The 20,994-nt window shown below is 42.3% G+C and overlaps 1 protein-coding gene across 1 annotated transcript in view; it reads right to left on the bottom strand.

Moving 5' to 3' along the window:
* The window catches only part of nudcd1 (NudC domain containing 1), a 33,887-nt gene extending 12,893 nt beyond the window's left edge, over positions 1 to 20,994 (bottom strand). Inside the window, exons 1-8 of the mRNA XM_083981460.1 lie at positions 20,768 to 20,994; positions 17,262 to 17,416; positions 13,397 to 13,594; positions 11,790 to 11,985; positions 6,958 to 7,146; positions 5,224 to 5,434; positions 1,741 to 1,885; positions 380 to 502 (exon numbers count right to left, since the gene is read on the bottom strand). Coding sequence (XP_083837586.1) covers positions 380 to 502; positions 1,741 to 1,885; positions 5,224 to 5,434; positions 6,958 to 7,146; positions 11,790 to 11,985; positions 13,397 to 13,594; positions 17,262 to 17,416; positions 20,768 to 20,882 — 1,332 coding nt within the window. The 5' untranslated portion in view covers positions 20,883 to 20,994. The remainder of the gene's footprint in view (positions 1 to 379; positions 503 to 1,740; positions 1,886 to 5,223; positions 5,435 to 6,957; positions 7,147 to 11,789; positions 11,986 to 13,396; positions 13,595 to 17,261; positions 17,417 to 20,767) is intronic.

A 20,994-nucleotide genomic window follows, 5' to 3' on the forward strand; every position in this document is an offset into this window, starting at 1 on the left:
AAATCCTAAAGAGTTAAGGTGGAAATCCTACAGAAAATTTCTCAAAAAAGTGGTCAAATTTGTGAGAAAAAAAAAAAAAAGTTTAAAATTTTTTAGAAGAAATTGGTAAAAATTTCTCGAAGAAATTCTAGGAAAAGTGGTAACATTTCAACAAAATAGTCAAACAATAATAAAAAAAAGTGTTTTTTTAAATTGAGAAGAAACTGGTAAAAAAATAAAAAAAAATTGTAGAGTTTCTCTCCTCTCAACCCTCCCACTTGAGAACCATTGACATTTACTTTAGTTAGATAGTTTTGTTGTACTGGGTATACTGAGTATACCTGAGAGACTACACCTCTGGGGGCGGAGCTAGAGAGAGAAAGTGGGCAGGGCTACTCACCACCTGAGTGGGTCTCAGAGTCTCTCCGTCGAAGTGCGTGAGGCTGGAGCTGTCCTCCGGGAAGCCGTCGCAGTCCTCCAGCTCCTGGGAGTTACAGGGAGGTTTGTCCCCGTCAGGACCGCCCTGAGGAACACCACAGAGGAAGAAGAGTTACAGGGAGGTTTGTCCCCGTCAAGACCCCCGCCCTGAGGAACACCACAGAACAAGAAGAAGACGAAGAAGAAGAAGATGAAGAAGAGTTAGAGCCACTCCTGCATGTATTAGCATGTCAAGGAGCCGATCTGAGCCGAGGAGCTGGTTCAAGTGGAGCCGGATGATGCTAATAGAAGCTGAGGAGGGGGGAGGGGGTTGAGGGGGGTGAGGGAGGAAGTGGCTGAAAACAGTGTTGAACATGAAGCTGAGAGCGACTCCAGAGAGAGAGAGAGAGAGAGAGAGAGGAAGGAGGAAGATGGAGAGAGAGACTCAGAGCAGCTGAAGAGGAAAGTGACAGAGACAAGAGGAGGAGGAGGAGGAGGAGGAGGAGGAGGAGGATGAAGAGGGGGAATGGGGGGTGGGGGGGTTAATGAAAAGGTGGAGAAGGTCATGAGAATCTCCAGAGGAAACGAGACGAAGACGAACTCATGAAAGTTTCATGTGTGAGTCAGAGAGAGAGAGAAGGAGGAGAGAGGGAGGGAGGGAGGGAGTCTGTGACGACAGCAGCTCAATATAGACACACATACAACTACATAATAATATAATATAATATAATATAACATAACGTACGTTCAGTTTAGGGCCAATGGCATGAATTTTTGGAAATATTGTTGAGAGAAAAGTGGTAAAAATTCTAAATATACTGTATATAATTTGTATTTTTTTTTTTTCATTTTCTTTTCTTTTTTAGAAAAAAGTGGTAAGATTTCAAAAAAAAAAAAAAAGTAAAAAAAAAAAAATTCTAGAAAACAGCTGTAAAAAAAATTTCCCCAAAAAAGTTTTTATGAAATTTTTAGAAAGTAAAAAAAAAAAAGTGGTAAAAATTTCTCAAGAAAAAAAGGGGGGGTTAAAAATTCTAGGAAAATGTGTTAAAATTTCAAGAAAAAGTTGGGGACCCCCTTGAACCCTCTCAAGGACCCCTGTGTGGAGACAAGGGACACATGGAGCTGAGTTAAGGTGGAAATCCTACAGAGTTCCTGTTTAACTGTTCTCATAAACAAGGATTGAGCTTGTTCATATTTTATACATATATTTATATATATAGTATATATATATATATATATATATACATATAATATGAACAAGCTCGATGCTGCAGCTGAATGACTCTGGTCCGCCTCTAAGCTCGGTGTGATGTCACTCAGCATGATGACATCATCGGGCCTCACCAGGTCGTCGGCGGTCAGGTGGTTCAGTCTCTGGTGGATCAGCGCCGCCTGCTCCTCGCTCATCACGTGTTCTCCTCTCCGGTCGCCCAGAACCAGCTCCGACCACACGGCCCCCGCACTGCGCTTCTGCAGGGTCAACTCCAGGCTGACACACACACACACACACACACACAAACACACACACACACAAATAGTAAGCAATAATTCCATTTCCAGTTTCCTGTCACAGATTAAAACTGATTTATCGCCACGTTAACGTTTGTTTGTGTTGTTAGCTATTATTTTAATTATGAAACTCAAACTGATGACATAATAATAATTAATTATTGTTTCTTCACAGCTCATTTAATCACCGGCAGTAATTATTATATGCACAGTGTCGTTCTTTACATTGGGCCCTGAAAGCAGCACGTGTGTGTCAGTGTCAGAATGAAAACGAAGCTGAAAAACAGGAATACATTAGAATTTAATTAAAAATCACATGACGGTTTGAATGTATTCATCCTGGAGGTGGAATGAAGACAAAAGGACGGAGCGATGTGAATGTGACCTTTAGTTATAAAACCAGCCTCCATAGAACGTGTGTTAAGGCGAGACACTACACGCAAAAACACTGTTTTTTCATGCACTGGTCAATTCTGAGATTTTTCTTCCATAGCATGTATTCTTTCAGAAAAGTCAAAAGAAATGGTAGAAAAATCCACATTAAGGTTTTTATTTTACTTCATTTTGTCTCTTTGTCTCCAAAAATTGTAATTTCCTTCGTATCCGCAACCAATCGTAAAAGTACAATTGACAATAACAATCTATGTAATTTTACAGTCCAAGTCTTTAAAGGCCGTTTTCTCAGAAAGAGTTTTCCAGACTCAGACTCTGAGTTAGAAATCTCTACTTCAGCAGCACTTACAGACACCAAACCTTCCACTTTGATCCCTTTCTATATTCTGAAGGTTTTTACAGAGGGAACTGTTGATATATCATTCACAGCCTCATTTATACAACATTTTATTACTAAAAAGACAAGAAGAGACATTAGATTTTTTTTTAGGGCTGGTGACAGTATTTTCTCATTTACAGAGTGATAAAAAGAGATATCCAAAATCCTCCTCTGTAAAAACTTCTGACTCTAAGCTTTATCCATTGTTCAGATTTCAGTATGCAAATTAGCGCATATTTCATTAGATGTTGCCTCATTTACATATTTAAACAAAAAAGTTGACAAAACTTCTAATACAAAAAATATTTGTCAATGTGAGTGATAAACTTGTTAAGTTTCATGGTGATAATAAAATGTTTGCACTATTCACCTGTAGTGTCTCCCCTTAATTATTATTATAATATCACGAGTTGGTTCTACACATGTAACATTAAACTGAACTGAAGTGTTGAGACGGTTGTTGATATTTTCTGTGGATGAACCAGAAGGAACTAGGAACTAGTTTGTGTGGCGGAGGGATACAAGACGACCATGAGCCGGAGGAGGAGGCTGTTGTGTTAGTGAGGTAGAGGAGCGTCGCTGTTCGTCCTTCGTCCTCCTTCTCTCTGATCTGGAGGTTTTTTATTTTTCTCCTCAGTGTCACAGCTTCAACACGAAGACGAGAACAGGAAAACATCACACAGACACACCGACACACACACACACACACAGAAAAACTGAGATAGAATAAGAAACTAAAAATAAATCTGAGTTTTTCCTCACAAAGAAAAGAGACACACGCAGACAGGTGAACAGGTGAACAGGTGAACAGGTGAACTCTGTCTCTCTCACTAACAACCAGGCTGTGAAACACGACGTGACCCTGAACGCAGCATCAGAGAACGACATGAAGAAGGTGTTAACGAGCAGGAAGTGACATCACTGAGTGACCATAGACCAGAGCGGCGTTTTTATGCAAATGAGAATGACTGATGCATCCTGGGTAAGTTAGGGGCAGCGCCCGGCATCCCTCCATTGAAAAGTTCAGCCTAACTGGCTTGACAAACTAACAAACTAACAAAAAGTTGGCTATTAACAGGCTTACAGACAACACTTAGCCAAAACCTCCCCGGTGATTCGACCAAATACGTGTAGATGTCTGGGTCAGACATTTCTGGCCACTGTGTGGGGTCATTGATCACTGTGGGAGGCTAAATGAGCATAGACCGGTAGATTAATTAATTGTAATTTTTCAAGATAGCGTGAACGGTGGGTTTCAAAGAGGGTGTCAAAATAATTATGAGACATAGTGCTACAAAAGAAACAAAAAATAAAACATTCAAATTGATTGTTAGTTAGTCTACACTCCATCAAAACACAAAAAGCCACTGATATGAGTGCAATTTAAAAATGCCGGGCGCTGCCCCTAAATTACCCAGGATGCATCAGTCATTCACATTTGCATAAAAATGCCGCTCTGGTCTGTGACCGTCTCTTCCTCTCTGACCCGTCGACGTCACAGGTCACATCCCCGCAGGTGTAAACAGCCGCGGGCAGTTAGGCCCCGCCCCCTCTGCCCCTCCGCCCCTCCCAGGCCCGTCTGCAGGACTTTTATTTGTCCCCGAGTGCGTGTTGTGTTCGAGGTCGTCTCCGTCCTGTGGGGATTCACAGACTGAGGCTCCTTCAGCCTCTGGATGGTTACGAGTCGTTCAGTGCCTCCAGACAGGAAACATGTAAATCAATGCATTTACATAGAGAGAGGGGTAGAAAGAAAGAAAGAAAGAAAGAAAGAAAGAAAGAAAGAAAGAAAGAAAGAAAGAAAGAAAGAAAGAAAGAAAGAGAAAGGGAGTAGAAGAAAGAAAGAAGAAAAAGAGAGAAAAAAGAGACAGAGAGGGGGATGGTAGCTAGAAAGTGGTAGGTAGATGGGGCTAGACAGAAAGAAGTAAAAAGCCAGAGAGAGAGGGGTAGAAATAAAGAAAGAGAGAAGTAAAAAGACAGAGAAATGGGGTAGAAGAAAGAAGAAAAAGAGAGGAAAAAGAGATAGAGAGGGTTAGACAAAGAAAAAGAAATAAGTAAAAAGACAGAGAAAGAGGGTAGAAAGAAAGAAAGAAAGAAAGAAAGAAAGAAAGAAAGAAAGAAAGAAAGAAAGAAAGAAAGAAAGAAAGAAAGAAAGAAAGAAAGAAAGAAAGGGGGTAGAAGAAAGAAAGAAGAAAAAGAGAAAAAAGAGACAGAGAGAGGGGGTGATAGAAAGAGGTAAATAAGATAGAGATAGAGTGGGGTAGAAAGAAAGAAAGAAGAAAAAGAGAGAAAAAAGAGACAGAGAGAGGGGTGATAGATAGAAAGAGGTAGATAACAGAGATAGAGTGGGGTAGAAAAAAGAAAGAAAGAAAGAAGTAAAAAGACAGAGAAAGGGGGTAGAAAGAAAGAAAGAAGCTCCAGAGGCTTAAAGCTCTGAGGAAGGGAGCAGACTGAGCCAAGATGGCGGCCGTGTGGCTCTGCCGTGTCATTGGGCAGCAGCGTCAGGTGACTCATCGCCTCCTTATATGGATCTATGACGTCACACCAACCTCTTGTTGTCGTCGGTGAAGGTCCAGGCGCTGGCCTCGGGGTCCACAGCTGCAAACATCTGTCCCTGCAGCAGGGGGGGGAAGTCCCGCACCGCCACGGAGACGCTGTCCGCCGTCAGCCGGAACCTCACGTCGTCCTTGGTTACGCCCTCGGGCAGACGGACGCTCACGGTGATGTCATCAGGCGTCTGCTGCCAGAAGTAGACGGGGTCTGGAGCAGAGGGAGGTGAAGGTCAGAGGGAGGTGAAGGTCAGAGGGAGGTGAAGGTCAGAGGGAGGTGAAGGTCAGAGGGAGGTGAAGGTCAGAGGGAGGTGAAGGTCAGAGGGAGGAGGGAGGAGGGAGGAGCAGCAGCTGGTCTGAGGTCAGAGGTCAGAGGTCACCAAGAGTCATGACATCACTTATGGCGCATTTCCACTAGCGCTTCAGCTCGGCTCGACTCGGCGCTATTTGCGTGTTTCCACTAGCACGCAGTACCTGCAACCAGGTAAACTTTTGGTATCACCTCAGCCCTGGTTCCAAGCGAGCCGAAGCGTTACTAAAACGTGACGTCAGCCGACTGCCTTCCACTGATTGGCCGATGAGTGTCGTCACTGGAAGCGACGACCGACAACAGAAATGTTCCTGCTGAAGCCTGTTATTACCTATGTGACTTTATTAAGTTTTAATATTTTTTCATGCGAGAAAGTAACTGTTTAGATCCCCATGTGCGGTTAGTTTATCCAAACGACGGCTGTTTAGAAGTTTGCCCCGATGTTTTTCGGAGAAGTGAAGCTCCAGGTCCGAGCAGCGACCGCAACATCACAGAGGCAGCAGCCCGGCTCCTGACGTGCTCCGCCGGCCAGCCTACCACCGTCACCCCGGGGAGAAAACGACCGCTAATTAACTTACCCCATGGCTTTTAGAGGTTTACCACCGGCTGGTTAAACTCTTTTTAGGGGATAAATGTTGGTCTCATTGATGAAATCTAACAATTGTGGCTGTAGCAGAAGTTTGTTTGTGGTTAGACAGAAGAGCAGCACTGCCTTGGGGTCTGTACGCACAGAAAACACCACATTTACATCAATAAATAAATGTTTTACAATGAACCAGGCCGATCTCAGAGCTGGCAACACTCTCCGGTAAGGCATATTGAACGGTTAAATGCCGTTAACGGGACGAGAGCGGTCAAAACGGCGGTTTAAAGCTAGCTACAGTGAGGGTAGGTTCACTTCCTGTTTTCAAAGTAAAAGCACCAATTCTATCGTAATGGCTTTCCTTATGATAAAAGGCAACGGGTATTTTATTTTGTGAAAATAACCGGAAGTGCGTTGCTCACTACGGCTAGCTTTAGTAACGCTGACTTCGTCTGAACAAAATTGTAAACAGCTGGTATTTAGTCAGATTTTCAACACGTTGGGGATCTAAACGACTACTTTCTCGCCTGAAAATGTTTCAAATGTTGCTAAAGTTATATATTTACAGAGTTTAGATCGTTGCTCGGCGCCGTGTAAATGACGTCACGGCGGCACTAGTGATACTCAGTTGTAATGGAAACACAACCAAACCGAGCCGAGCCGAGCCGTGCCGAGCCGAGCTAGTGGAAATGCGCCATTATTGGAACATTGTAACTGATAACTAATAATCAATATCTAGTTATCAATTAGCTCCTTTCCTTCCTGACTCTGAAGCTTTTCTCCAGATGTTCCTCCTGTCTCCTCCTCTTTCCTCCTCTTGTCTCCTCCTCCTGTCACCCACCTGTCTTCTCCACCTCCATCGGCTGCGCCTCCTGCTGCTCCACCTTCTGTCCGTCCACGTGCGTGCAGACGAACGGTTTCTCTGACGCCACCACGAGGCCGCGGCCCCGAGGCTCCAGGGCGGCGTAGTGAGGCACCGACTTCCCCCGGAGGAGCCTCCTCTTCCTCACCTCGTACTTCCTCTCCTCACCTGCACACACACACACACACACACACACACACACTTATTTAACACTTAAAGATTTATTATTTCTTGTCGGTTTCCATTAAAGCAGAAGTAAGCGGAATATTTATGTTAATATAAGTCTTAAATAGTTGTATCTTCCGACAGCAATCACTTCCATAGAGTGTTTGGTCTGAAACACGGGTCTGTCAGTCACTCTGCTCTGCTGTTAGCCGAGGAGAAAACTTTCCTTGTATCCTACAACCTTTATCCAATGAGGAGAGAGAACGGCATAAAGGGGCGGTCCTCTCTGTGTGTGCAGCCAAGGGATGCGCGTGAATGTGGTGACGTAGGGACGAGGGCGGGGACTGCTAACTCCATCTGCTGACAAGAAGTTAACCAAAACAACCAGATCGCTTACTTCTGCTTTAATTGTAATCATTAATTAATTGTTGACTTATTTATGATACTTATCTTTTTATTTATTTTTTTTATTTAATGGAAACAGACAATGAAATACAAATTTAGAAACCTACAATGACAAAAACACACAAACGAAACAGAACAAAACAAAACATGACGACAAACAGCAGGACAGAAAAGTGCTAAAAAAAGAAAAGAATATTTAATCAAACTTATAAGACGGAGTATTAGGGCCACGAAAACAAAACACAGACTTCGAGAATAAAGTCGTAAATTTACGAGAATAAAGTCGTACATTTACGAGAATAAAGTTGTAAATTTACGAGAATAATGTCGTACATTTACGGGCATAAAGTCGTAAATTTACAAGAAAAAAGTCATAACATTACGAGAATAAAGTTGTACATTTCCTAAGAGAAAAAAGTCATAACATTACGAGAATAAGTCGTAAATTTAGAACTTTATTCTTGAAGTTTGTGATTTTTTTATTTCTCAATGTGGCCCTAATACTCCGTTGTAACTACTCAATATTTGATCAAACTTAAATTTTTCCCATTTTTTGTTATTCTTTTCTACTGTCTTGACTTGTTGCGATTATTTTTTCTTATCTTCTTATCTTTTTAATTTATTCATTTTTCTGTTGTTTATCTTGGACAACCATCATCATCATTGTCATCATGTCAGACTCAAGATCCATAATAAAAAACAAATGTTCACACACTGAGGATCCTTTAATAATCACCTGTCGGATGAATGTACAGTCGTTACAGTGACATCTGTCCAACACAGCTACATTTATTTTACTGAGTCATTTTTTAATTAATTAGTTTAATTTTTATATTTTAAATGATATAATCAGGTTTTTCATGCAATGATCCATCTATCTGATCCTATAAAACCAGACACCAGTTCAACACTTTGGTTAAAAACATCTGATTATTATTATATCATTTATATTAACATGAGATATTTGTCATTTCTGCGTTTCTGTGTCTTTTTTTCCCAGTTTCACTGAGAAACATTTTTTAAGTGATTTTTGTTTCGTTTTTGTTTCTTCACATCAGGAGAAAATCTGATCTGTTGCCACGGCGTCTCCGTAGCAACGCAACACAGAAGGAGCAAATACAGTAAACAACAATGAGGCTCATTTTACCTTCAGACTGCAGCTTCTGTCATGCTGAGCTCACACACACTGAGATTTTAATCATGTGCAGCTTCAGTTTATTATTATTATTGATTATTATTATTATTATTATTATTATTGGGGATGTCATGATTAGGCTACTTGTTTTCACAATTAACCGCGGCATTAAACGGTATTACTGGTCCATTTACCTAACATAATATTAGATTGGTAGGAATTTAAATGTTAGCATGTCATTTGAAATAAACTTGAAAAGATTAAAATAAAACTTATTTTGTGTAAAGAATTGGTAATGTTATTATATTTTGACAATATTTGAGTTAACACAATGCATAATAATCGTGATAATCGTAATACCGCCATTATTTCTCTGACAATAATCGTAGCCGACCAAGGAACACGTCATGATGCTGTGGATCCTGTTGTGTTTTAATGAAGCTCCACTCCGTCACAGTGAGAGCGTCCCCAAAAAGTAACTGAGTTACATTATAAAAGGAACTGATTACCAGGAAAAGTAACTATTGCATTACTATTTTATAAAATGCTGAAATACGTAAAATGACTTGGACTCGCCCAACAACCCCCCACACTACTACACTGGCTGCATGAGATACACCTCTTGTTTTTACATTTTACATCTGTTCATAATTCTTATAATTTTTTATATGTAAATCATTGCATTTACACAGAGGGGAAAAGAAAGAAAATAAGAATGAAAGAAAGAAAGACAGAGAAAGCGGGTAGAAGAAAGAAAGAAGAAAAAGAGAGAAAAAAGAGACAGAGAGGGGGATGATAGATAGAAAGTGGTAGATATATAGAGATAGAGGGGGGTAGTAAAAAGCCAGAGAGAGAAAGAAAGAAAGAAAGAAAGAAAGAAAGAAAGAAAGAAAGAAAGAAAGAAAGAAAGAAAGAAAGAAAGAAAGAAAGAAAGAAAAGGACAGAGAGAGAGGGGTAGAAATAAAGAAAGAAAGAAGTAAAAGAGAGAGAAAAAGAGACAGAGAGAGGGGTATGATAGATAGAAAGAGGTAGATAGAAAGAGATAGAGAGGGGTAGACAGAAAGAAAAAGAAAGAAGTAAAAAGACAGAGAGAGGGTAGAAAGAAAGAAAGAAAGAAAGAAAGAAAGAAAGAAAGAAAGAAAGAAAGAAAGAAAGAAAGAAAGAAAGAAAGAAAGAAAGAAAAGGACAGAGAGAGAGGGGTAGAAATAAAGAAAGAGAGAAGTAAAAAGACAGAGAAATGGGGTATAAGAAAGAAGAAAGGGAGAGAAAAAAGAGACAGAGAGAGGGGTATGATAGATAGAAAGAGATAGAGAGGGGTAGACCGTATAATACCGCCATTATTTCTCTGACAATAATCGTACCAGGAAACACGTCATGATGCTGTGAATCCTGTTGTGTTTTAAGTGTCGACACTGTTGAACTGCTGCACTAACACAGTGTGTGTGTGTGTGTGTGTGTGTGTGTGTGTGTGTGTGTGTGTGTGTGTGTGTGTGTGTGTGTGTGTGTGTGACTCAGATGTGTGAGTTTGATGCAGAATCAAACTGCAGCGTCTTTAACCCCCCCCCCCCCCCCCCCTCTCTCTCTAATCTGATCTGAGAGACAATAATTACATTTCATTAGCGGCAGATTATGACTAACGTCCCGTCAGAGGTTCATTATTATGCAGCAGTTGTGAGTGAGTGAGTGAGACAAACAACAGAATCTGGACCAAACTCTGACTCACACTCGTTATGTGCGACACGCTCAGCGCACAACAACAACAACAACACACAGTGCCCATGTTTATATGCTACACAAATAATCGGTGTAAAAAAGGAATAAAATGCAGATCTGAATAAAACTGCGTCGATTGGGAAAACTTTGACCTTCTCTCTCCTCAACTCAGCTAAACAAAAAACGCCCCCCTGTGGTCTAAAGGTGCAACATTACATATTATAAATGAAGTAAACTTTGCTTTTAACTGTATTTTTAATACTATCTAATATTTTTTCATCGTGAAATATAACGCAGGAATTAATAATATTGAGCAAAAGATACAACACAAACAGCAGCTTCATTACAGGGAAAACCAGAAACAACAGTTGCAGCACACGATACAGATCCATGTTGATCAGAGGATCACAGAAGGAAAAGCTGCTTCTTCTACTGTGAATTCATTCTAATTAACTGCTCGATGCATGAACACACAGGTTTTAATCAGACCACTTTATTTCACATCAAGTTGGAATTTCCAATCAGAAAGATTATTATGGGGTTAGATTTGTCTCATTAATACCTGTAAATGCACAGAGGGCGATCTACAAACATTCCTTGATTTGCACACGTGTTTTCCTATACACAAATTCAAATTTCTAATTTGTATTTTGGCTTTTACAAATAGATGTGTACTTGTAAATATATAATTTTCCATTTGTAAAAAACAAAACAAAAAGCCATTTGTAAAACTGAAAATTATGTGTGAAGTGTGATTCAGCGTTTGTGGATCACGGAGGAGGGCGGGCTTTGTGTGAGTCATGAGCCATTTGTTTGTGGATCTTGTGTGAATTTCGACAAGAACGTCTCAAAACTACGTCATTGAGGAAAGAGATGAATGTGTGTGATTGTGAACAGAATTTTCAGTCATAACATTACGAGAATAAAGTCGTAAAAATTACGAGAATAAAGTCGTAAATTTACGAGAATAAAGTTGTACATTTCCTACGAGAAAAAAGTCATAACATTACGAGAATAAAGTCGTAAATTTACGAGAATAAAGTCGTACATTTACGAGAATAAAGTCGTACATTTCCTACGAGAAAAAAGTCATAACATTACGAGACTAAAGTCGTAAATTTACGAGAATAAAGTCGTACATTTCCTACGAGAATAAAGTCGTACATTTCCTACGAGAATAAAGTCGTAAATTTACGAGAATAAAGTCGTACATTTCCTACGAGAATAAAGTCATAACATTACTAGAGTAAAGTCGTAAATTTACGACTTTACTCTAGAAGTTTGTGATTTTTTTATTTGTCAATGGGCCTAATACTCCGTCGTACATAGGTTATAACCAGATAGTAGAAAAGAAGCCCATGTAAACGTGGGCAGTGAGGGTCAGTGAACGCACCGTGTGCTGCGGCGTTGCCCACGGTGATCCACTCCAGGGCCACAGAGAAGCCGGAGCCTTTCGCCTCCTCCTCCTCCTCCTGCGGGTCCTTCTGGACGCGCAGCAGCAGCACGTCCAGGCTGTGGACGCCGTCCTGGACGTGAGAGACGCTGTGGACGACGGTGAACGGCTCCGCGGTGCGTTCACTGAACAGAGGCTGCAGGAGGAGAAAACAACGACAAGCTGCTGTTGGACCGTCGTGGTGCGTTCACTGACCTGTGATGATGTCACCATCTGATCTGTGTTAATAACTAGGATCAGTACCAAAGTGTTGAACTATCCCTTTAATAACTAGGATCAGTATTTACAGGATTTGTTGCTCTGAGCTGAAGACGAAGCTGCTCCAGGATCAGTTTATTAAAAACAATGAGACGCAAACGCATCAAATATCAGATCACTGAGTCACCTCCTGCTCTTCTTCATCATCATCTTCCTCCTCTTCCTCCTTCTCCTATTCTTTTTCCTTCTATACCTCCTCCTCCCCCACCTTCTCTTCTCCTCCTCCTCCCAATCTTCCTCATCTTCATCTTCCTCCCTTCTCCTCCTTTTCTTCCTCCTCCTCCTTCTTCCTCCCCCTTCTTTTCCTCATCCTCTATTCTTTTTCCTCCTCTACCTCCTCCTCCTGTTTCTACTCCTCTTCCTCCTCATCATCTTCCTCTCCTCCTTCTTCTCCCTCCGCCTCCTCCTCCTTTTCTTCCTCTCCCTCCTCCCCCACCTTCTCTTCTCCTCCTCCTCCTAATCTTCCTAATCTTCCTCATCATCATCTTCCTCCCTCCTCCTCCTTTTCTTCCTCCTCCCCCTCTTCTTCATTTTCTTCCTCCTCCTCCCCCTTCTTCCTCCCTACTTATCCTCCTCCTCATCCTCTTTCTCCTCCTCCTCCTCCTCCTCCCCCTTCTTCCTCCCTACTTCTCCTCCTCCTCCTCCTCCTCATTTTCTTCATCTTCCTCCACCCCTTTCCTCTCTTCTTTCCCCCTCCTCCTCCTATTCTTTTCCTCCTCTTCCTCCTGCACTTCCTCCTCCTCCTGTTTCTACTCCTTTTCCTCCTCATCATCTTCCTCTCCTCCTTCTTCTCCCTCCTCCACCTCCTCATCATCTTCCTTCCTCCTCCTCCTTTTCTTCTTCCTCTCCTCCTCTTCCTCCTCCCCCTCCTCTTCATTTTTTTCTTCATCCTCCTCTTCCTCCTCCCCCTCTTCCTCTTCTCCCCCCTTCCTCCTCCTCCCCCTCCTCTTCATTTTCTTCATCCTCCTCCTCTTCCTCCTCCCCCTCTTCCTCTTCTTCCTCTCCCCCCACCCCCCCCCCCCCCCCCCCCCCCCCCTCTCTTCCTCCTCCTCCTCCTCAGTGACTCCCAGGTCGTGTCACCAGTTTCTTCACCTGTCGTGACGTCACAGGTGTGAACTTGTGACTCAGGTAACCTCCACATGGATCAGTATTATGTGTGTGTGTGTGTGTGTGTGTGTGTGTGTGTGTGTGTGTGTGTGTGTGTGTGTGTGTGTATCGTGTGTGTGTGTGTGTGTGTGTATCGTGTGTGTGTGTGTGTGTGTGTGTGTGTGTGTGTGTGTGTGACCCACCTCCCACCTGCAGAGCGCTCCGTCTCCTCTCTTCCCCGTGCGGAGGAGGAGGAGCCTCCCGGCGCCGTCCGACAGCGCCGCCCAGGTGGCCGAGGTCAGACTGAGGGAGGGGCAGCACAGACGCTCCGCCTCCTCCTCCTGCTGCTCCTCCTCGCCGGGAAGACGGAAAACCTCTCTGGGCTTCCCCAGCGCCGTGTCCTACACACACACACACACACACACACACGTTAGGAACAGGAGTTTCATCTGAATGTTCACGTTTCTGTGAAACCTGAAACCAAGATGGCCGCCACTAAACTACAGTGAAACACGTCATCGACCAATCAAACGACTTTTACAGACTCGGTTTAACGCCACAGAAGGAGAAGAAGGAGGAGGAAGAGGAGGAGGAGGAGGAGGAGGAGGAGGAGGAGGAGGAGGAGAACAAGGAAGAGGAAAAGGAGGAGAAGAAGAAGAAGGAAGAGGATAAGAAGGAAGAGAAAGAGGAGGAGGAGGAAGAGGAGGAGGAGGAGAAGGAAGAGGAGGAGGAGAACAAGGAAGAGGAAGAGGAGGAGAAGAAGGAAGAGAACAAGGAGGAGGAGAAGGAGGAAGAGGAGGAGAAGTAGGAAGAGGAGGGGGAGGAGGAGGAGGAGGAGAAGGAGAAGAAGGAAGAGGAGGAGGAGAAGAAGGAGAAGAAGGAAGAGGAAGAGGAGGAGGAGAAGGAGAAGAAGGAAGAGGAAGAGGAGGAGGAGAAGAAGGAAGAGGAGGAGGAGGAGGAGAAGGAGAAGAAGGAAGAGGAAGAGGAGGAGAAGAAGGAAGAGGAGGAGGAGGAGGAGGAAGAGGAGGAGGAGGAGGAGAAGAAGGAAGAGGAGGAGGAGGAGAAGAAGGAAGAGGAGGAGGAGAAGAAGGAAGAGGAGGAGAAGGAAGAGGAGGAGGAGGAGAAGAAGAAGGAAGAGGAGGAGGAGGAGAAGAAGGAAGAGGAGGAGGAGGAGGAGGAGGAGGAGAAGAAGGAAGAGGAGGAGAAGGAAGAGGAGGAGGAGGAGAAGAAGGAAGAGGAGGAGGAGAAGAAGGAAGAGGAGGAGGAGGAGGAGGAGGAGAAGAAGGAAGAGGAGGAGGAGGAGAAGAAGGAAGAGGAAGAGGAGAAGGAGGAGGAGGAGAAGAAGTAGCTAGTAAAAGGAGAAGAAGGAAGAGGAGGAGGAGAAGAAGAAGAAGGAAGAGGAGGAAAAGGAGAAAAAGGAGGAGAAGGTCTGAGGAGCTTCACTTCCGTCACGCTCTTATTGTTGAAAGCTGCAGGAAGACACCTTCAAAATAAAAGCTGGATCAGTGTGTGAAGTTGTCCTGTGTGTATCGTGTGTGTGTGTCCATGTGACAGCAGCCTAACAACCTGCTGTTGCCGTGGCGACGCTGACTCTGTGTATTATATCACTACCTAACGTCGCTGCTGCTGCTGCTCTGAGATCAGTTTCTCCTCCGTGTCCGTTCTGTCCGCTGTTAGTTAATAAAGTGGCGGTCGCCTCCTCTGCAGCTCCGCCCCCCCTCCCCCCCCCCTCACCCCCCCCCCCCCCCCCCCCCCCCCCCCCCCCCCCCCCCCCCCCCCCCCCCCCCCCCAACACAAAAGGCCGCGCGGCGCCGTAATTAGCGTGTGATGATTGTAATTAGGATGCGAGCGGCCGCATCTCCATAAAGAGTCTGTTAATGATGCAGGTGAAGAGAAGAAGAACCTGACGGCGTGATGACACCAACGCCACCGCCGCCATCATCATCATCATCATCATCATCATCATCATCATCATCATCATCATCATCTTCATCTTCATCCTCACACATTAAAACTCTGATGTGGCTCCAATTATCTGTCATCACCACGGCCACGAGCTGAGACATAAAAGACGCTTCAGATGAAACAAGGTCACGGAGATGATTTTTTTAAAACTTCTTGGTCGTGGATCAGACATTTATATGAAAGTAAAAAAATCTTACAGTTCTGAGCCATACATTTGTATTTTTTATTTATTTAATTATGATATCATCCTAATGGAGTCCTGTTAACATTTGCACTGAAAACATTAACTGAACCTGTGTTTTCTTTCTTCTCTACAGGTGAAACCCGATGGAGACGCTCGGAGACAAAGGAAGACAGAAAGACCAGGTTAAACATGTTTTTTGGTTTTTATAGAGGAAGCTACAGACTCAATTTAACATCACTAATCACAAAAAAGCCAAATTATAGATTCATAATATAATATAATTGTATAGGCTAAATAAGTTGTGTTATGAAACACACCGTGCTTATGTTTTTGCACCAATATGTTATATTTGTATTCAAAAATGTTCACTGTTTGTCAGACTAGCTTCAGAGCTGTGTTCATTTGACCTTTCACAGTTAAAAGCCCAGAATAAAATCCGAGTTGTTTTCTGTTTTTATTAAAGGTGAAAGACACAAGAGAGCAGATTGAGCAGAACCGAATGAACAGAACAGAACAGACACCTGAATGGGATTAAACACAGAGACTGGAAGCGTCTTCATCAACAACTACAGCAGCTGTATTCACACAGTTTCTTCTATGTATTCTAATATTAGTATTTTATCTCATCTAGAGCTGCAACTAACAAGTATTTTCATTATCGATTAATCTGTCCAACCATTAATCAATTAGTTGTTTGGTCAATAAAATGTTAAAAAAAATGTTAAAAACATCAATCAGTGTTTCCCAAACCACCAGACCACGTCCTCAAATGTCTTGTTTTGTCCACAAACCAAAGAGAGACTCAGTTTATTGTCATAAAGGAACAAAGAAACCAGAAATATTCACATTGAAGAAGCTGCAATCAGAGAATTTTGACTTTTTTTTCTTTTAAAAAAACTACTCAAACTGATTATTAGATTATCAGAATAGTTGATCATTAATTTAATAATCGATTAAAGTTTAATTAATTGATTAATTGTTGTGGCTCTAATCTCATAACATATTGATGTACATAATTTATATGGATGTATATAGTCTGTATATATTTCTTACTTTACTTCTCTTTGTTTTGTTTTTTTTACTCTACCATGCCTTTATATTATGTGTATGCCTTATTATTTATGTGTGCTACTACTTGAATTTTCTTTGGGATCAATAAATTATCTCTTAGTCTAAGTCTCTAAACAGGAAAAAAAAAATCAATAATCAGTAGTCAATAATCAAAGTGAAGTTTGTTGAGTTTAATTTTCTTAAAGCCTATTTGTGTTTTTGAAGCAGTTTGATGACAAAAGGAGGATTTAATTAACACACATGCACATTTTAACTAACATACTACTTATTATGAATTCAACTGTTTTTCTCTTCATCAATTAATCTGAAATGAACAATTAATCAGTTAATTTAATCAGTTAATTTACTAAGTGCCTGGTGGAATTTTCCGTATGACAAAGCTCATTGATCAATTTATGGATTCATTGACTTTATGATAGAGCTGTTCTATAGATGAGCATCGGTTTGTGTTTATCGCCTCCTGCTGGTGAATCACAGACATTAACAGCTTCAGTAATAAACACTTTTTTTTTCCTTCTTCTTTAAAATTTACTAAACTCAACTTCTCAGGTCATCGAGTGATTTAGTAACTTTAAAGACACATTTTAACTACTATATGAAAATGTGGAGCGATGTTTGTTTCTTTTCTCCTCCGCAGGGTTTTAATGACTGGTTTTGTATAAACTCTGTTTCCTTCTTTTCCTCAACAATCTATCTATTTTTACATTTTATAGTTTGACTGTCTTTGTCTTCTAGCCTGTGAAACATCTGACTGTCACTTCTGAATCCCAGAGTGAGTGACATCATCAGAGTCCTGACCAATAGAAACACAGGATGGAGGACTGAGGATGAATGAAAGAGGAACTGACCAGAGTGACGGTGAGACTCAGGACTCGTCCTTTATTGTCCACAAACAGGACGCTGTCCTCGTACCAGGGGTCCAGGTGCAGGTGGTTGTACATGCCGAACGCCTGCATGTGCTGCAGCGTGTAGAGGGAGTCCTTCAGCTGCACCTCCTCCACCGCTGGGGGGGGGGGGGGGGGGGGAGGTGGAGGAGGAGGAGGAAGGAGAGGAGAAGGTGTTATGACCGTGTGTTTGGATCACAGTGAATAAGAAACACAGATTTTACAGTAAAGGGACATTGTGTAACTTCTCCTGTTATCTATTCACGAAAATCGATGATGTCGTTCAAAAATATGTTTTTCATTAATCAGTATTAATCTGAATTTTCAAAGTTCAAAACTTTCCATGGGAATTAACGGGAATACAGTATATGGGAATTAACGGGCATTTTATTTTTTGATTGGGTGGGGGGGGGGTGTAATATTTTACTCAGCATTCATGTTTTTGTTGTTCAGTAAAAGAATTGATTGTTCAGACAAGAATTAAAGGGACAACGAGGAGTTTCTATTTGGTTATAAAAAGTCTCACGTTAATGTGGATGAATCTACGTTACCACTTGTTAATGGCTCCATTTTCGATAAATATATCATTTTATCTCTATCGTTATTTTGTTATTATTAGTGGTGGTGGAAATGCTGGTCGAGCCGACCAGCGTTTCTTTACTTTCGGTTTCGTGGCGAGTCATGAGAATAACGCCGCTGAATCTCCGTTTATGGTCGGAACTACGACGGTATGTGATCGTCTTCAAACCTCTGACTTTAATTCTTGATGAATGAAAACATGAGTCCGTCTTGCGCCGGTCAAAGAATTTCACGGTGCGCGGAGGCTCATAAATGTAGTGTGAAAACGCTTTTCCAAAACTCCTCGTTGTCCCTTTAAAACTTGATAAAGTTCTACTCACAAATAAATCTGTTGAAATGTTTTTTAATTGTATTATTTTGCATGGATGTCTGATTATGCCAAAACAAAGTATTTACATTTATGTTTGGATACGATACAGTTTGTTTAAATTACCCCTAATTTCCAGTTAATTCCCATAAAATCCCAGTAATTCCCATAATTACCATGGAAAGTTTCCAGTTTGGAATATTTAAAAAATTCCCCATCTTAACTTCCCATGGAAAGTTTCTGGAAAGTTTCCAGAAATTTACTGGAAATTTTCCACCCCTTTGCTACCCTAACCAGTAATCCCCCGCATCAACAAACTGAAGTGTTCCTTTCAGCTCTGAATGAGCCGTTCATATCATTCATATCTCCATGGAGCGGGTAAGCTCGGTGCTGCTGCCATGTGGTGTCTCCATGTTGTTACGTTCAGTGGCAGCGTGATGGTAGGAAACCACGGAAACTCAGCGGAGACACCGGAGCTGTCGGCTCAGGTGGAGGTGGCGTCTGTGAAAAGTCACCGCGGTAACGCAGTGAGGAGGAATGGAGCGTTACACTGATGCTGCATTCACCTGCAGTCGGGCAGACGGCCGTCGCTAACAAACCAGATGTCATTTTAGTCACAGAAGTCCAGAGAAAGCCGGTAAAACGTGGGTCAGGTAAATAATACCACATCGCCATGACAACATATTGTGACCACTTGTTTACATAGAGGCTTGTTTATGCCGTTACGTGCAGCGGCTGTCGTCCGTCTGCCGTCTGCCCAATTTCACGTGAATGCAGCATGAAAAATACGATTGAGTTGCTTGTGATAAACAACCGCAACGCTAGATGGGAGGAATTCCTACACAATGTCCCTTTAAGTTTTCATCAGTGTGACATCATGTTTCCTCTCTCTTCACTTCCTGTTTCTTTTTCTTCTTCTTTTTTTTAAATCTGTGATGCTTCGTTTCCTCCTCAGAGACGTTGGACCCTGAACGCATCATCTACAGTCAGTCGCTCCTGTCAGCTGAGTCTGAGACAGAGTATATGTATAGTACAGGCTATATATATACATAACCTAACGATCTAAACCTGACAATGTGGCGTTCGTTGGTCCGGTACCAAACAGTCACGTCTTGAGAAAATGACTTGTTGTCCAGGGTGTCTCCATGGCAACACAACACTGATGATGATTCTGACACATTTTCACCTTCATTACAACAAAACTGCAGCTCCAGTGAACTGGACATCAAGTTGTTATTCATTGTGTTTATATAGTCTTACATCACAGTAATTACAGTTATTATGATAATCAGTAGTAAATTAAAAATGGCTGCCACCGTTAGGCTATAGGCTATTTATCAGAATAATGAACCATTTCACTTTCAGAAATGTGATAAAAGCTCCTTATAATTAACTTATTGTAACTGAAGCTGGAACCAGGAAATAGTTGTTATTGTGGAGTTTTAATAAACTATAGGAAATAATCATTTGATTTGATTAGTTTTCTGTGCTCACACTGACAGATTGACAGTGATGGCAAGTAACTAAGTACAAATACTTTGTGACTGTACTTAAGTTGAATTTTCAGGTACTTTGTACTTTTAGAAGTATTTATTTTTCTGACAACTTTTTACTTTTACTCAGTACATTTCTAACGCAAATATTAGGCTACTTACTTTGTAGGCTACTCCTTACATTTCCCAAAAAGGCTTGTTACTTTTTTATATATAGCTACATACAGTATCAGGGTTCTGTTTTGTACAATACAAATGCCTACGATTGACTATAGTGAAGTACTTTAGGATACATCTTGTGTCTGGCAGGTAAACTTAAAGCAGAAGTAAGCGATCCGGTCGTTTTGGCTAATGCTGCGTTCCAGGCAGGCTTTTGAAACCGTAAATTACAGCTTCAAGTCACAATTTACGACTTTGTAGCGTTCCAGGCAACCCACTCGTGTTTTTCCGACCTGTTTTACCTGTGAAAGTCACTATAACGGCCACTCGTAACTTCCGACCCGTGAACTCGTACCAGATCGAACTGGAACTCGAACTGGAAAAACACGAGTTACGGGCTGCCTTTAACGCACCATAACTTCTTGTCAGCCGATGGAGTTAGCAGCCCCCGCCCTCATCATGGATCTATTGGTCCTCGTCCCTACGTCACCACATTCAGGCGCATCCCTTGGCTGCACACACAGAGAGGACCGCCCCTTTATGCCGTTCTCTCTCCTCATTGGATAAAGGTTGTAGGATACAAGGAAAGTTTTCTCCTCGGCTCAGAGCAGAGCAGAGTGACTGACAGACCCGTGTTTCAGACCAAACACTCTATAGAAGTGATTGCTGTCGGAAGATACAACTATTTAAGACTAATATTAACACACACATTCCGCTTACTTCTGCTTTAACCAACTCTTTTCTTCATTGCCTAAACCCAACCAATGGTGGGACCAAAGGACTGTGGGAACATAGGGCCTAACTTTCAGTGACAACAAAAGTTAGAAATGTGGGAACATAAGGCTGTGGGAACATAGGAATGACCCCCCACTGGATGATGATGATGCTGGTGCTGGTGCTGATGCTAAGCTAGTGGCTGCTGTGGCTCCTACCGGCGTCCAGCGGCACGGTGTAGGCCGGCAGCGGCTCCAGGGAGAGGCGGTAGCTCTCGAAGTTCGGGTCCAGCAGGTCCCGGTTCACCCGCAGGGAGGAGTTGGACGCCGCCATGAGTCGGTACCGGACAGGGGTCGGTGAAGGAGAAGAAGCAGCAGGAGGAGAAGGCTAAACACACTGAACACACAACACACACACACAGTCAGACACACGTTTCCTGTTTGCT

The sequence above is a fragment of the Trachurus trachurus genome (assembly GCF_905171665.1).
Source record: "Trachurus trachurus genome assembly, chromosome: 11".
Lineage (NCBI taxonomy): Eukaryota > Metazoa > Chordata > Actinopteri > Carangiformes > Carangidae > Trachurus > Trachurus trachurus.